Here is an 18135-nt window from a genome sequence, read left to right as displayed (position 1 = left end):
TCTATGTGTCTAAAAAACCTGATTATCCTAAATATAAATATGACAAACATATAATTCTCAACACTTATCTAACTGTATGACTAATAGAATAGACAACTGTGCAATAAATGAAGACAATGATTTCCAAATGTAAACAGGGTCATTACATAAATAATATCTGAGGTAGAAATGTACATTGCAATATAGTAAACAATGTCATTACATAAATAATATCAGAGGTAGAGATGTACATTGCAATATGGTATACAATGTCAATATAACAATTGTTTCAAACAGGTAGGATCATACTCTCATACAATGTTCAATATATCAATATACAAGAATCAACACTCATATAGTTTTCAAAAAACAATAACTCACAAAAATCAATTATTCCTTCAGACCACCAGTTAATCCCTCCCACCCCCTTTTTTTGAGATAAATATATACATATACATAGTTTATACCCCTGAGTCCATATAAAGCCTTCCACAACCCCTCAACCCTATACTAAAAATTTAAAAACAAACAAAACACACAGGCTGACTTTACTTCTCCCCTTACACACATGTTTAGGAGAGACACAACTAATCCAAAAGAGTGATTCTCTAAAAGGGAAATTGGAAAGAAGAAAATGAAGGAGAAAGGAAGATGAACTGGGAAAGTCCCCATCAGGACACACCTAGTAAATACCCACTTGAAGCTCTAATAGCATCTCTAAGAAATTTGAACATATTGAGTAGTTAGGAAAAGTCTGCTTAGAAGTAGCCAACAATGGTCCTGGCATGTGGATGCCCAGGAGTGTTTGGAAATGTGTCTAGGCATGGGAGTGTGGCAAAGGTGCCCAGTGCCCACTGATCTTCATCCCATCATAGGAACTGGACTTTTTGGTAACACTCCTGTTTTTTCAGAATAAGAACCTACATGAGCTTTTATCAGCTCCTAAATCAACAGGAGACCAAGATGGGGAAGCTTGTCACGCGTTCTAGTTCCTTCCAAGGAAAGCGCAGAGAGAAGAGAGCACAGGGATGTGATCACAGACATTCCCCATAAAACGCAGCTGGGTCCAGGCTGGTCAAGGATGTGTGGCACTGCCTTGCCAGGAGGCTCCTGCTCAGACACACCATGTACATTTTATGTGTTTTAACTAGTAATTTGGTGTCTAGCAAATTCAGTTACTGTAGTTATTAGAGTGCTACAGGCTAAACCTGAGACCGTTCACATGCAAGGGAACCGCTTTCCCTCTGAGCTCCTGTTATTTATGATGGGGCACACGTTACTACAGCGCTCCTCTCGGTGGCAAAAGACCCCAGGAGAGCAGCCCAACAAAGGAAGGGCCTGTTTGGACTTCCAGAGTGGTTGCTTGGGGGATACCTTCCATCCTGAGTGTGCAAACAGGCACAGAGGTGAGGACAGAAGTGGAATGACTCGGTCAGATTACATCCTTGGTCAAGAAGCAGAGAGCGAGAAGGATGCTACATTCTTCCCTCCTAGGAAGTCTGGAGGTCAGCCCATAGTGTCTTACCTCCTGCTGTGCCTGCAAAAGTCTCCACAGACAGCGCCACCAGCTCAGGACCAAGTGTTCAAACATGTAAGTCGAGAGAGCTGAGGGGTTTTCCTTCCAACCACTGCAGCACACACTGAGACAATTAGCATCTTCTGTTGCTCCATTGAGTTTCCCAGGCTCTCGATAATGTCCGGCAATCCACCAGTGGGCTCTCCTTCAGCTGAGAACGCCATCGCAGTATGGATACATGCTTTTATGGAAGTTAGCGTAATTGCTCATTCAAAGTACAACTTTATTTCTGGCTCTCTGTTGACAAGAAAATAGAATGTTTCCATTTTATACATGCTGGTGTCACAGTAGAACCTCTTGATTTCTCATAGGCAACTTGCCAGTCCATAAAATCAGAAAACATGCTTAATTATTGTGTCCTTGTTTATGCACATGTGCATTATAATCGATGTTTGTCGCTGTGTCCTATAACCATGTTCGGCTCTGAATAGTTGTTCCTTGATCAGACTTTTATGAGGCAGTTAGACATTTTTTGAAAAGTTTTAAAGAATGGGAATTCTGGCAAGGATGTGGTTCCTGATTGGAATAGTTCAGAGCAAGCGGGAATTTCCTCTATCTTTATAAACTGCGTTCTTTATTATGTACCCTTGTCTCTTCAAATCAAATCTTATGTTTCCCTTAGTGGGTGAAAACCTCTAGGTTGCCGTGAAGCCTCCTTACCTATAGGACCCCAAACCTTTTGAACTGAGTAGTCAATTAAACAGTAAACTTTCCTGATTTTAATGGTTTGATTAGTGTTGTCCAATTCAGCCAATACCTTGATGGAGTCGGGGTCTAAGCATGTATTTTAGCAAGCCTGCACTGTCCAGCGTCCTGCAATTTATTGTGGTGCTGCATACTGGGTATGATTTATGGCAGTGACTCTGTTGTCTGGGGCAGTGACACATGGAAAATGCCACTCACCGGATGGAAGCACATTCCATCCACGGCCAGTAGCTTGCAGATTATAGTCTGGGCACAGCTTTGCTTTGGATTTTTAACATTACATTTGTTTGCATTGTGGATGTGGGTGTGGGTGTGCACATGCCAGCGAGCATGTGTAGAGGTCAGAGGACAGAGGTCAGAGGTCAGCTCTTAGGAGTGGTTTCTCTCCTTTTACCATGTGGATAAGGGGGGTTGAACTCAGGTTATCAGACTTGGCAGCAAGCACCCTTACCACGGACGCATCTCACTGGCTACCCTGCTTTGGAATTTTGAAGAACCACAAAACAGCATGGGACCCCAAGCTGTGGACAGGATCATTCAGGTGTCTGATTGAGACCCTTTTGGTTGAACTTCAAAAGGAATGAAGACCATTTTCCTTTTTTCTCTAGTTCCTTCTCTTTTAGGAAGTGACCAAGCCACTCGCTTTCTGAAAACAATTTTAAGGCTCCAGTGCCTCAAACATTGTGGCAGGTTGGCATTTGATGGCACTGTCTGATAATCCAATTAGTGAGCAAGGGGTCCATCTTTGACTTTAATAAAATTGCTATTTTTTTAAATTCTATCAAAAAATACATGTTTTTGAGGACCATTGAGATGGCTTAACAGGTACAGGTATCTGTTGACAAATTGGCAACCTGACCCACGTGATGGGGAGGAAAACCATTGCATAAGTGGTCCTCCCATCAACAACATGGCATATATGCGTGCACACATACCCACACAAAACAAATAACCATAAAAAAGCTGTTTATTGCACAAATTTCAACAATTATTTTGCTCCTATCTTACCACGTAGGAGTGAGCAAACTCAATATTTTAGATGGTGGAAGCTTATCTAGATTTGGATATATATATATATACACACACTTTCTGTTTATGCAGATATAGATATGATTCCCTATGCATGCTCTTGCCCTTTAGAAGCTACCTTTATCAACTAACATGTTGTAAATAAATTTCTTAAGCCATTGAAGACCTTTTCAGCATCAGTGTTTGATGTCTCTATAATAATCTATGATCTAATTCTAAAGTTTATTTTCAAAGATATGATGAATTTTTTTAGAAATATATTTTGTTCAAACCATTGGTTATTTTTTCTTAACAGTTTTTGTGAAGTGAGCTTCAAAAAATGGATTTTTTAAAGCCTTTTTGAATATGATGTCTTCCCTGAAATCCTGGCAGCCACACACTGCTTTTAGAATCCAGATGTAAAAAAATGAGATAAATCTATGTCTTAATTTTTACTGAGCTAGTGAGATGGCTCAGCCGGTAATGTGCTTGCTATGTAAGCACGGGAACTGGAGTTGGGGTCCCCAGTATCCACATGAATATGGTCACAAGGGCTTATGGATATACCTACCAGTGCTAGGGGAAGCAGAAATGGGAATTTCCCTGGGTTTTCTGGCCAGCCAACCTATCCAATGAGCATTGATTCTAGGGAGAGACCCTGCCTCAAAAACTATAGCGGAAGTGAAGGGGACAACGTCCAGTGTTTATCACTGGCTTCTACATGTAAGTGTCCACACATGTACACATTTATATGCAATCATCCACATATACAGCCCTCACCCCAAACCCAGGATAAGTGAGCACAACTTATACTACACAGTCCTTCAGACTGCTGGACCTTCATATTTGAGTGTGGTGCCTAAAGAATGGGTGGCCCTTTTACTCAGCAGTGTTTCTTTCCCAAACGAATGCAGATAGTTACGTTACACAGATATGTTCCCTGATGCTGGTCAAGCATGACGCATATGTGTATGTGTGTGGGTGGGTGGGTGGTGGTGGTCATGTGATGATCACTTTCATTTTTCACACTTAAATATCTTCAGACTTGCCAGTGCATGCTCCCTGCTTGGCAAATGTGTCTTATCGTGCTTGGAAGTCTTCAAAAGCTCTTTCACTTAGTTGTGCTTCCAAAAGTGTTTGAAATCACCCTTGAAGAAAACAGAAAGAAAAAGTGGATTTTCCTTTACAAAAAGGCCATTTTGAGTTTGAATTCCAAAGCAGTTGAATTTGTGATTTGAAGCCATTAATAACATAACCAGAAGCCTGAAAAATGGGGATTTTGTTGGATATTTCATCAAAGAATTAAAGTTTTTCATAACAATTTCATGAAATTTATGCAGGTGATTCTTCTGTTAAATCCAGCTCAGTCAGTGTCATCTCTATTCAACGGAGGAAATGGATCATGACATCTTTATCCCTGAAGGGGCACAGTGAAGTGAGGAGCTGTGGCCCTACTCCCACATGCTTAGCTTTACACCCGAAATAACAACACACAAATTGTATTCTTTTAAATACTGCCTGGCCCATTATTTTCAGCCTCTTTCTCACATCTTGACTAACCCATATCTAATAATATATGTAATACCATGAGCGGTGTCTTACCGGGAAGTTTCTAGCGTACGTCCATCTTGGGCTGGAGCTTCATCGCATCTCTCTCTGAGGAGAGGCAAGGAAGTCTGTCTAACTTAGGAGAGGCGTAGCATCTGACTGATCCTTCTACCTCACTTCCTCTTCCTGTTCTGTCTACTCCACCCACCTAAGGGGCGGTCTATCAAATGGGCCAGGCAGTTTCTTTATTAATTATCCAATGAAATCATCAGATAGATAGAAGACACACCTACATCATTTCCCCTTTTTCTGTTTAAACAAAAAAGAAAAGCTTTCACTTTAACATAGTAAAATTACATATAACAAAACAGTTATCATGCAAAAATTATAGTTACAATATTTATATCTACTTTATCTTTTATCATAACATAGGAAAACAACTATAACTATCTATCTATTCTTCTTCAGCTCCATCAGAGACTCCAGAAGGACACAATATTACCTAGGTGAACAAGAAGTAAGCTACTTCCAAAACTCTAGAAATGACAGAGACATCTCGCTGCCTGGACTGTCACCCAAAGTTCTTTTGTACTGTTGGGGCATCCATCTTCAGCCTACAGGCCCATAGTTTCCAGCAGACATTTCCATGATCAGGAAATTTCAAAGGTAGTTCAGTCACTATCTGCTGTGTCCTTCAGAATGTCTCGCAGACTCTTTCTTAAATTAGGAACCCCAAAGAATCATCTCACATTTAGGCAAGTTCAGCAGTCCTCTCTCGTTGGGTTCTTTGTGTCCAGTTTCTGCAACAGTCCAGGCAAGAGCAGTTTCTTGCCCAAATGGCTATCAAACTCCATAAGGAGCCTCTTTGATGCCCATCTTCCTCTTGAAGTAGTACTAACTGCCAGGAGCAGACATGTCTCATTGTCATGAACAGTCCTAACTTATTAAAACATTTAAAATGCAATATTCTGTAGTCTTTGAAAGATATGAAGAATGCCTTTTTAACTTAAATATATCTCTATATATCTAGAAAATCTAACTAACATAACTACAAGCTTAACTATTATCAATGATTATTCATTAGCAACCTATATTTCCTAATTATACATTACATTTTTAAATGAACTACACAATCACAATACCTTAATCGTTATTAGAAATACATATACATATAACAAAATAGACCTTAAATTTCTATCAATAAGGCAAAATTTATACCAATGTAAATTATTCATATCTATATCATCTCCCCCTTTAAATGTAAAAGAACATTTATAAACAATATTTGGGAACATGGGCGCAGTTATTTCTCTCCAAACTGCTTCCTGCTGAATGGGGACGCTGTTAATCAGATCTTTCATGGTGTAACCTGTGTGCCAGGTTCATCTCAGTCATCAGCTGGGTGAAGTAATTTTCTGAAGGTGTTCACAGCAACCTTTCAGGAGGGCGTGGTCTATCATACCATATTGGGATAGAAGCAATCCAACGGGTCTCATTTTCTGTAAAAATAAAAGAAGAATCTCTTTTCCAAAGTATCATATCCTTAGATCCAAATTCTAAAGTCAAGGTATTTTCAAGATATCTTTCTTGGATTAGTTCAGCAGCATTTGTAAACAAATATCTTTTAGCAGCTGTTTCTCCTTCCTCAGCATTCAAACAATTCAAAAAGAGCATAATAGCATACAGTATCAAGATTCTCTGTGTATTTTCCATCTTTGTGCGGCTTTATTTTAACCTCTATTTCGTTTATTTTTACTTTTATTTTTTGAGACAGGTTCTCTGTATATCTTTGTCCTGGAATAACTCTGTAGACCAGGCTGTCCTTGAACTCTCAGAGATCCACTTGCCTCAGCCTGGGATTAAATGTGTGTGCTACAACACCTTGAACTCACAGAGATCTTTCTGTCTCTGCCTCCCAGGCATTCGGATTAAAGGTGTGTCCTGCCACACCTTGAAGTCACAGAGGTCAATCTACCTCTGCCTCCCAAGTGTTGGGATTAAAGGTGTGTACCACCACAACAAACTACTTCCTTTTTCTTTCTTTCTTTCTTTCTTTCTTTCTTTCTTTCTTTCTTTCTTTCTTTCTTTCTCTTTTTTTAACTGTAAAAACTTAAACTTTTAGCCTGCATGTATTTTTAACTCACTGTAAACCATTTAGAGGTTTTCTTTTTCTTTGCATCTCTCTTTACTGTATATCTCTCTTTTTCTGACCACACGAGTCTTTAATTTACCCACCAAAATCGGTAGAACTAAAGCTGTAACTTTGGCGGCTCGATCCAGCCCATGCCTTAGCTTTCTAGCCTCATGGCGGAGGTACCCACAGGAGCCATGTTTATCGCCACAACTCTATGGCATTTCAAGGTCCCTGCCAGCAAGCAAGCTGCAACAGTATCAAACAACAGTCAGGACCGCCTGCTTGAAAGAGTCAGAGTTTGTCCTGGCAGTACAGACCAGAACTCCAGCATTTTAAAACAGCACAACTTTTTTCCTGCTACAGCTGAAAACAAACAAGCATGCAGTCAGCTTTTATCAACAGCATTTAAGTTTCATGGCAGGACCTCTTAAAAGAGCTGCAATGTTTTGCAGCTAAAGCTGAGTCAGGAAGCCTCTCTTAGATGAGAGCGCTTGCTAACCTCTAGCAATCAGAGCAGACCCGAGAAATTGCTGCTATCAAGAGAACATGCTTTACTCTATTCTTTCCCAAGCTTTCTCAGGCTTTCTGTGGATTCAGCCATCCACGTGGGCGCCATTCTGTAGTGAGGGGCTGCAGGCGGTTTCCCACCACCCTGCTCTCGGCCACCGGCTAGCTTAAAACCCGAAATAACATCACACAAATTGTATTCTTTTAAATACTGCCTGGCCCATTATTTTCAGCCTCTTTCTCACATCTTGACTAACCCATATCTAATAATATATGTAATACCATGAGCGGTGTCTTACCGGGAAGTTTCTAGCGTACGTCCATCTTGGGCTGGAGCTTCATCGCATCTCTCTCTGAGGAGAGGCAAGGAAGTCTGTCTAACTTAGGAGAGGCGTAGCATCTGACTGATCCTTCTACCTCACTTCCTCTTCCTGTTCTGTCTACTCCACCCACCTAAGGGGCGGTCTATCAAATGGGCCAGGCAGTTTCTTTATTAATTATCCAATGAAATCATCAGATAGATAGAAGACACACCTACATCAGCACAGTGGCACCCGGGTGCTCATGACAGGCTGTGTTCCTTGCCAAGGGTCACCAGATACAAGCCCCTTCTTTCTACTTTGAATCCTGTAGACATCAGCTATCCTGGTTTATCTAGAGTCTTGCCATGTGTAGCATAGGAAGAGTCTGGCATCCAGGGACTGCTCTGCCTAAGCCAAAAGTACTCCCTGGTTTTAGGGATGAGTATGAAAAGTTGGAGGGAACCCCAGACTCCTACCCTGTCTCACCTACAATGGAAATAACGCGATTGAAAGCAACTTTGATTGAGTGTTGGGTGGATCCATGTCGTTCATTTCCCGTATGTAGTCCCCAACACTGGCTCACGTCTTCCTGCTGATACTGGCAGCCACTAGGACTGCTTTTCAAACACTTTGAAACTGGGTGGAAGATAGTAACTATTCAAACTTGTTAGCATTTATTACTACATGAAGTCCCATGCTGTTCTCTGAGAGTAATGGGTGCTTTGAAGAAGCGGAAATTACATGTTCCATGTCCTGCCGTTAACATTACTGGAACACTAGAAATTCCAGGAGCCCCCGTCTGTGAGGCCAGGAAAGGCTATTCAACCAAAGGGTGCCCGCCTTCCGCTCTCCCTTTCCTTCCAGCAGAGGTCCTCCACCCCTTCCACATGTTTAGCAGCAGCATCTTCTCAGTGTGTGCTCACGCCTCCTGTTACAGTTAATGGAAGTTACACATGTGTGCTCACCAGGAGGAGAAAGCCTTTATCCCATGTCAGGCGAAGCCCCGTGATCCTGAACCTCTTTCTAAACTTCAGACTGGAGGAGACCAGTGCAGGGAATTGTGCCTTCTCACTGTGTTAGCTCCTTCAATTTCCTTCTAATTGGAGCCTGCAGTCCAGATCCAGGGGCTGAAGAATATCAATTAAGATCTGGGTGCTTTCTAGGAAGTGCCCAGTTCAAAGAATACCTTTCTTTTTTTTCTTTAAATTTAGTGTGGCTATTCACGAAGCACATGCGGTGGCCTAATGAGTTCATATTGGCTTCTGAGGTTTCACATTTGCAAACCAAACTGCTGAGAAAGTAGGCGAAGTGTTCGTGAACTACTGCTAACCACCACTGTGCACTGACGGGTTTATTGTACAGGACAGATAAACACTCGAATGGTCAGAATCCCAGGACAGTGCATGGAGCCTTCAAATTTAGTATCTTCCCCTTGTTCAGGACATTCATTTCTCCCAAGAATTCTTTTTAATGTCGGACTCCAATTTATGTTTAAGAACTAGTAAACTATAGCGATTTGACAGCCGTTCACACTTAATTCTGTGCATTAAACCAACAGCATTCTTTTCCACAAACATCCATTGTTAGGACAATGCTCTCAGACAGAATTTATGAGAAATGGAATTATGTTACCAAGGAGATAGCATTTACTATAATGAAGAGTAGATCCTAGAAAATGGCCCTTTTTACAGCAGCTCAGCGCAGAGCCACAAAAGCAATTGATTGGTCTTGGCATTTACTCTTATATCAGCAGTGTCATCCATGGCTTCAGGAGTGAGAACACTAATCTAAAGTGACATTTCTCTTCTGGCGGGCTTTTCTGCCCTGATGAAAGCAATTACTTCATCCCTAAATGATAATTTGCAGGAGTTTCAACCACTTTAATTGATAATTTTGTTGTTGTTGTTCTGGGTTCAATTGTGAAGTGATTAGCTGATTTGGTAAATAGAAATTTAAGGTGTGAAATATACAAGCGGCCCCAAGGTAAAGTGCTATTTATTGGGTGGAGAGAAATTACTTGATAAAGCTGCAGTTTTTCTCCCCCGTTATTTAGGAATTGCCAGTTGGGTACGTTGAAGTTGTAGGAGGAAAAATAAAGAAGAACAAAGCACTTTGATTCATGAGATTTGGGGCCCATACGGAGGCACACAGTGAATAGCTTGGTCTTGCTATGGGTCATTCAAGGGTTATTTGAACCCAGGTGAACACTAGTTGAAAAGGCCTGGGCAGAGTGCTCAGCTTTCTCTATTACTGTTCTAATGACTCATTCGGAAATAAAATCCTCTTATTTAAAGTGTTAAGAAGGAAAAACGCTCATTGGGTAAAGCCAATTAATTTAATTATTAAGTTCAAACATACACAAGACATTTTCTGAAGATGGGGGCAGGTGTTTGGATGTATGTCTTTAATTACTCTTTTGATCTACTTTACCACAAGTCAAAAGGGTCACGGTTATTCCATCAGAATATATCTTAGCTTAAAAACCATAAGCATGCCTCTTGGTTTTGATACTTTATCAAATGTGAACAGCCACAGATTTTTTTTGACACTGTTTAAAAGCAATCAGTTTCTTACTTTCTTACATGTGGAAAAAATAATGGTCATTTCTCATGTTAAATGAGAAAAATAAAGCAAGAATGAAGGTCAAACTGATTTAGCACATCAAACAGTCTTTGTCAGCCCAGCTTAATGTCTCCTGAGTTTGTGGAACAAATGAAATCTTGCTGCTGTTACACTTTGCTTCCAAACAACCATTACAACTGGTTTTATATATTGTGTGCGCATCAGACCATCACACAGTGCATCTTCACTGACGTGTTGCGGCAGTGATGATCTACAGTGGCAATCTGCCATTTATATAAGGGCAAAATGTGCATCTATATTTAGTTGTGAAATTGGCCTATTATACTCCTGATGTTTACAGAGGCTAACATAAATTAATGATGACAGCTATGAGCAGTACACTAGTTAAGCAGCCGAGTTCTTACCTTGAACTTGAGGTTCCAGTCTTAACATCTAGTGTATACTTCCCGGCTGGCTTCACATGATAGAGAAAGATTTCTGAAATGATTACCTTCTCTTGAAGAATGTTAAAATAATCCGATTTGCGAGCGTTGTTGTTCGTGTTCCGGCCAAGCCATAGTTGTCTATCCACGTCTCAATTATACTACCTTGTGTTTACATTTATTCTCAGAATACACCAGAAAGAGTTTCTATTCTGTGGCAAATTGATTTGCTTGACTTTGAATTCTATGTGATGTCAGGGTGGGGAGGGCTGTTTTTCCTAACAGTGATGAAGGAAGGGCCGAACAGCTTACGGGATTGTTTATTTTTTCCCTGAGAAGGCTCCTCGTTCAGCTCCTGTCAGGGCAGGTGTAGGTGCTGGAGTAGCTGGAGCTTTGCCATTAACTCGGACCAGAGTTCTGACAGGTGCACCGGTGTTCAAAGGTTCATGAGTTAAAATGCTGAAGCCTTTGATGAATTTTTGATGGCCGCATTTTTAATACGGGTCTGTCTTCTTCCTTTGAGGCTGCATGCCAGATTAATTGATAAATAGTAGGAGTCTGTAGTGCTGGGTTCTCCTAAGCAAAACAAGTAGGAAAATCCATAAAATCTTGCCTGTCTGGCTCCTTAGAAGTACCTTTTAAAGGCAAAATTTAAAGTTGTTTCTACCCCACCTGTCCTCCCCTACAGTGAAAGAACCAAACCCTGCCAATTTTTTTTTTAAGAAAGACCAGATGTTAGGTTGTAAAACTTTTCAAAAGGTGTTTAGACTGAGGCTTGGTGGTAAGGTTTTCATGTGGAGGGATAACAGAGAATGTCAGTAGCAAAGGCGACCAACACATCTACATTACAAACCAGTCCGTAAAAGCATGGGTCCGAAGAGATCTCTGCAGCCGAAGGCAGCCTTGCCTTCCTGTGTTTCCCTGTTGATCTTCCAGGACTGTGGCATGCACTTCGGCCATTGTGTTGTTGGCCCATTGCATCAGTTCAGTAATAACTTTAGCCGTTTTAATGACTTTGCAGCCAAAAGAAATCAGTTTTGCAAGGCTAATGTTGATCAGCCTCAAAAGATGCCATTTCTTTTTAATTTAATAAATAATCAATTCAAAGTTTTATCTTCCCCTGCAGTGGACAAGTAAGCCGATAAATGGTTGATACTCAAAGCCAGTTCCATGGGTCATGATCAACTTTGCATTTAATCCAGTCTTACAGTTTGGCATGACCCTCAGTGAGTATGCTGAGGAGCAACATCTGTCAAATCACCACACTTCCTAGTGGTATGAGCTCTCCATGGTCCTGGATTTGACTCAGAGAAAACATTCAGATGTTGAGCTTTGGGGGATGTTGTGAAAGACAATCTTCCTTTGAAGAGAACCTATGTGTATTTTGTGATTTAAAATTACTATCACAATTTAAGATTTTTCCATACATATTTTTGATCTTCCTGGGTAATCTATTCTCTTCATAGTTGTCTGCATGTTCATTTTTTAAAATAAATGAACAAAATTACTAATCCTGCAGCTGAATACCATGTTTTTGTCTATCGAAAATGGCTGCTCATTATTCTATTCAGAAACTTTTTACAAACATCCACGCTTACATTATTAATTATACATGTGTACATATTTATTTGAATACTTCATTAAGTATACCTGTGGCATATGATGGATAGGCCCTAAGAATAATAACTACTATACAGAAAAGAAAACTCAGTATCAGAAATAAAAGGGTATTGTTTTACCTGAATTAGTGAAGAGTGTCTACATTAGAAATGAGCACTATAGATGTTCAAAGAATCAAACTATCTATGTGAAGTGAGATTAGATTTAATTTCGTTAAAAATTTTACTTCATTTCTAACAGACACTTGATGAGGCACATAGAAGTGTCAATCCCATTTCACAGAGGAGAAAACTCAAGGCATTAGAACTTTGCATAGTTAATAAGTAATTGAACAAAGATTATATCAAATATTCATCTGAGTGTCCTATGTTCCAACAAGGAACTATAGGTTTTAGCCTTATTATTCCCCTTTTGGTTGGGGTAATTGCAGCCATTTGAAAATCTGAAAACTGCATATCTCTTGAAGAACTGACATATGAACACAACTTTGCATGTGATGTTTTGTGGAAAGATATATGTGCATGTGTGCTAAGGTGTTTGGGACTTATTTGTTGGTGATGGTAATCTTTGCTGCAGATGATGGAGCAGTCAACAAAGAGCATTGATATTGTCACAGTCTTTGCTAAGGATGAATGGGTACTCTGTTTCTTCTACCCAAAATCAAATTGAGCATGGCAGAGCATTGGAAAGTTTATATCCAGAAAGACACACACACACACACACACACACCACGCACGCACGCGAACAAAATCTATGCTGCTTTTGTGTTTGAGAAATGCAGCCAAAATGTTTTGTCTAGAACAAAGTATACAGAAGCAAAGTTTATTTTAGGTTTTTAACATGGTCCTTAATTCAATTTGAGAACTGATTATAGCTAGGCTCTACTTCATAAAACCAAGCAAAAGATTAATCCACAAGCTGTGTTATTGTCTTAAGATCTTTAGTTTCATCAATTATACCAGAGTCTCAACAGCCTTTATAATCCTTTGACTGTATTTTATTGCTGTTGCCCTCAAAACCAATTACTACTTATTATAGACACAGTGCTGTCATTCTGAAAGTCTTCTGAACTATGGTGCCTGCATAATGATGTGATGTGGGAGTCATGGAAACCCTTTATTAAGATAATGGCCAAGAACATGACTTCAGTAGGGGGGTATATTGTGTGTTAGAGTTGAGGAAGTAGAGGTGAGAAAGTGGCAGAGAGAACAGGGAGGTAGGGTGTGTGCTTCTGTGTGCATGTGTGTGTGTGAGAGAGAGAGGGGGGAGGGAGGGAGAGAGGAAGAGGGAGGGGGAGGGAGAGAGACAGAGCGAGAAAGAGAGAGAGAGGGAGAGAGAGAGAGAGAGAGAGAGAGAGAGAGAGAGAGAGAGAAGAGTTTGTATATTTTAGTAGCAATGTACTCTTCCCTGGGGCAGGAAATGGTTGCTCCCCTATCAACCCTTTGGAGGCTATTAGTTGATCTCTGAAGTCTTACAGTTTGATCCTCCTTATGATATTTTTTTAGTGTTTTAATTAAACCATGTCTTCATGTTTTGCTTATTTTTATTTTAGCATAGACAAAATATTAAAGCTATATGTATTTATAGGTAGCCTGTATAATATTCAACACATGTAGGCATTGTATAACATTTAAATCAGGTTGAACACTTATCTCTTTAAAACTTCATCATTTCTTTGTGGTGGAAACTTTCACAATCCTCTCTTCTAGTTTTTTATTGCACAGTATTCTGTCACCATGTGTGCTCACCACGCTGCATGTGTGCAGCCCACCACTGCGATCTTTGTTTCCAGCCAGCTCTAACCTTGCCCATCCATCACCCCTTCCCTATTCATTTTCTCTTCTCCTAGCATCCCCAGTCCTCATGAGGATTAATTTTTTCCCTTGGTTTATTGACAAGCCTATTCATTAATATCAATTTCAGAATAATTGCTTAATCATCCAGTTTGCTTTAGTTACATGGAAAAATTTCTAGTGTAAATATTAGGAATATTAATTAGATAATGAATGAATTCATTTATGATCATTTAGGTGACAAGGAAAATTACACATAACATCCATGTAAAACTACCTTCAAAATTGGCCTCCCCAATTATGGCCCAATTGTAAAATGAGTCACTGATCCCAAACTTGACCATAACAGGCATTATTGGCATGCAGAGTTAAACAAAAAAATCTTTTATTAGTTAATATATTAAATTTTTGAAATTTTCTTATGAAAATTGTGATACTTTTTAAAAAATTTATAAACAGTCATACTGGAAGTATGGCATTCACAGTGGCCAGCAGAACTCATGTGTTATCTCGTAGCTAGGGCTGTTGGCTTCCAGGTCCACTGGTTCTCGTCTGTTCTCTTCACTCACTGGAAGTCCCTTCCTCAACTTTAGAGGGCCTGAAATCCCCCACTCTGTGCTCTTCTTGGGCTCTTACTACACCAAGAAAATGTCGGCTTAACCCACCAACTGGAGCAGTGTTGAGTTAAAGCACATGAAGACAGCAACGCACTAAACTCCAGCCACTGCCCTGGCCCCTGCTCACACAAGTTGAAAAAAAAAAAAACAGGGTGAAATCCATGGTATTGGCAGCACAGCCCATTAAGCCAATGTCAGATGAATTAGTTGCACCATGAGATCCTCTGGTCTAAGATCTAAGCCTGGATCCTAGTTATACTTACACTAATACCTGACATAGCTTTCAATAAGCCAATAGTTAAACATTGATAGATTCTGATGGATGGTCAAGATGTTGGGAAGTATGTGGCATCATGTGTTTCTGTATAAAGTTAACACCCAAATCATATTGCAGAGCAAAGTTTTGTTACTTAAATGACTTAAAATGATAGTGTTATTTTTGTAATATATTCATTATTATATATGTTATCTATTATAAGCATATACGCTAGCCAGAATATTAACCTAGAAAGTAGCCTGACGTTTCTTAAATTATGTAAATATTCTGTAAGGTCTTTTGGATGTATGGAGAGGATGAGTTTTTCCACTGTAAGCAATTCATGGCTGCTATAATGTGATCTGGCCTGTTATTCTCCAGTTCATATTCATGGAGAGGGGAACCATACTGCTGAAGCCATTCTGAATATTTCTCTGAACTTCCTTCCTTATTGCTCTTTTTATTTAATGGGAATCCACAGTGTGGATTTAAACATTTAAAATGTCCCCATTCAGTAATGCAGATACTCACCAATTATTTTATGAGTTCCTCAGTGCTGTAAATAAACCCAGTTAGTCACCACTGGGGTCTGAGCTTGCGTGCATTGCTCATCAGAAGCAAAGCCGTGAGAGTGCCTTGGAGGAGATGCTCACACACAGCGTCAGCTGTGCCAAATCCTGCCCTCAGCAACGTGAGCACACTTCAAACAGAAATGCACATGAATAGTTAAAGGAAAATTCTGGATCCAACCTGTTGCCTCTTCTATGCAGCAATGTGTCTATAATGTCTATAAATTTTAATAACCCAGAAAGAGCTTATCTTTCAGCAGAAAACCCAAGTTATGATGAAGTTTGGCTTTGCAGGGCGGGGCGGGGGGGCAGTGTATTCTCTGGCATCCCAGAATCTGTCCCTATGCTAATGCAGGCCAGTTTATACAAAATGATAGTATCCTCTTACCAAGTGGGCATCATATTCAATGTGTTGTCTTCTTTATGGGACTGGAAGCATGAAGATCCTTGAAGAGGACCAGGAACTCTGGAGCAGCATCTTTGTTGATCCTGCCAGAGTGACTTATGTCCCTGTTTACCTTTGCTCTACAAGATGATGGTTGAAAAAAGAATTACAAAGTCTTTGCCGTAGTGGTTAAAGAAGCCCCTGGCAGCAGAAGTTGAATGAAACACATCTTCCGCTTGAGAACTGGTCTAGGAGCATGTGCCACACGGGCATAGTCTTAAATTGGTTATGGTTATAACCTCATGCATTGCTTGTAAGCCCTGTGTCTTATAAACAGGCTGTGTATCCCAGTGCCTGGGCAGCTGGAGGAGGGAAATGCTGTAACAAGCAAGGCACAATTTTATTAGTCATACCTGGGTTTGCGACAAGAGGGGACCATCGACATTACTTGAAACTCATCTAGCTGTTGCTCTTAAGTTCTGAATTTGTTTTTGGTGTATTTTGGGTGGCAAGGTGATAGACTATAAAGAACATAGTCCCATATTCTAAATACGCCCTTCCCTCCTCTTTGCTTTCAGTTTACAAGCACTGAGAAAGGAGAAATCCAGAGACGCTGCTCGCTCCCGCCGGGGGAAAGAAAATTTCGAGTTCTATGAATTGGCCAAGTTGTTGCCTCTCCCAGCAGCCATCACCAGCCAGCTTGACAAGGCATCCATCATCCGACTCACAATCAGCTATCTCAAAATGAGGGACTTTGCCAACCAAGGGGACCCTCCCTGGAACTTGAGGATGGAAGGCCCGCCCCCAAACACCTCAGTGAAAGGTAGGTTGTTGGCCACTGTGTTGTGTGCATTATGGTGGTCTGTCGCTGTCTCTGAAATGAAATGTTCACCAGCATCCTTTCTTCTTTTCCTGCATATCAAATCCTTTAAAGGGATGCAAATGTGGAAATCTGAACTCTGCATAAGAAAGACACCATGCGAAGGTGAAATAAATCTCTTCTATTTCTATTTGATTTTCAAAGTCTGTGCGCCTAAGCATTCTTTGACATGATATAAGATTGCATAGGAGTTAGGATGAAATAACTTACAAATGTGTTCTAATTTATGTTATTCAGATATATGTACCTTCTTGCCATTGACATGTAGAGAGGTTGGTTAGTAGGTAGAGCTAATGTGCTTTGTTTTAAGCCATCAAAGATAGGAACACAGTAAGGCCTCACCAGAGCAGGTGTTCTTGAATTAATGATTTAATTGACCCTCAAAATCAATCCATATATTAAATTTTCATGTTTCTCTATGGACACATTGAAAGTTATGAATATCAACATATATTTGTTCTTCAAATTCTTGACATAGTTACTCTTAAAGTAGTTACTTTTAAATGGTAGTTCTGTCTTTCCAATGCTTACATTTCAGGATTTTCTTGTTTGTTCCTGAAACCCCTAAAACTTGATGGCATTTTTAGCATTCAAATATGTATGAATTAATTGATGTATATTTGGTATTGACCATTGATTTTTTTTTCTTTCTTTCTTTTTTTTTTCTTTTTTTTTTTTTTTTTAGACAGGGGTTCTCTGTAGCTTTGGAGCCTGTCCTGGAACTTGACCAGGCTGGCGTCAAACTCACAGAGATCCACCTGCCTCAGCTTCTAGAGTGCTGGGATTAAAGGCGTGGGCCACCACTACCTGGCTGATTTTCTTTTCTTATGGGCATGCCATTCATAATGGATGGCCTAAAATCTTGAGAGTCCCATGTCCTCATATCCTAACCTTGTATATAGAACCTTTGCAAGCATGGTTAGAAATGGTCTATTTAGGGAGGTACAAATAATCTCTTCTGGGGGAAAATGGCAAATTAAGTTCTTTTCTTTGAGATTTATTTTTATTATTTTAATTACGTGTATGTATAGTGTCTGTGTGGGACTGTGTGCATGTGAGTGTGGTGTCCTTAGAGGCTGGAGGCATTGGATTTCCCTGGAGCTGGAGGTACAGGGGATTGTAAGTTGCCCAATGTGCTGGGAGCCAAGCCCCAGGTCCTTAACAGGCAAGTCCTCTCTAGCTCCATTTTCTTGGGAGTGGGGGGAAGGAGGTCAGGAGGAGGCAGTCTCACTATGTAGCTCTGGCTTGCCT

General features: G+C 40.2%; 1 protein-coding gene across 6 annotated transcripts in view; it reads left to right on the top strand.

Moving 5' to 3' along the window:
* Npas3 (neuronal PAS domain protein 3) overlaps positions 1–18135 on the top strand; it is an 825611-nt gene that overhangs the window by 240624 nt on the left and 566852 nt on the right. For 5 of the 6 annotated variants that reach the window (XM_038337475.1, XM_038337476.1, XM_038337473.1 and 2 more), the window contains one exon: positions 16583–16827. In XM_038337475.1, the coding sequence (XP_038193403.1) occupies positions 16583–16827 (245 nt within the window). Of the gene's footprint in view, positions 1–16582; positions 16828–16938; positions 16990–18135 lie in introns of all 6 variants that reach the window. The other variant, XM_038337471.1, reaches the window with a different exon arrangement.

This window comes from Arvicola amphibius, chromosome 7 (assembly GCF_903992535.2).
Source record: "Arvicola amphibius chromosome 7, mArvAmp1.2, whole genome shotgun sequence".
Lineage (NCBI taxonomy): Eukaryota > Metazoa > Chordata > Mammalia > Rodentia > Cricetidae > Arvicola > Arvicola amphibius.
Note: the sequence above shows the minus strand (reverse complement) of the source record. Positions and strands in the feature narration are given on the sequence as shown.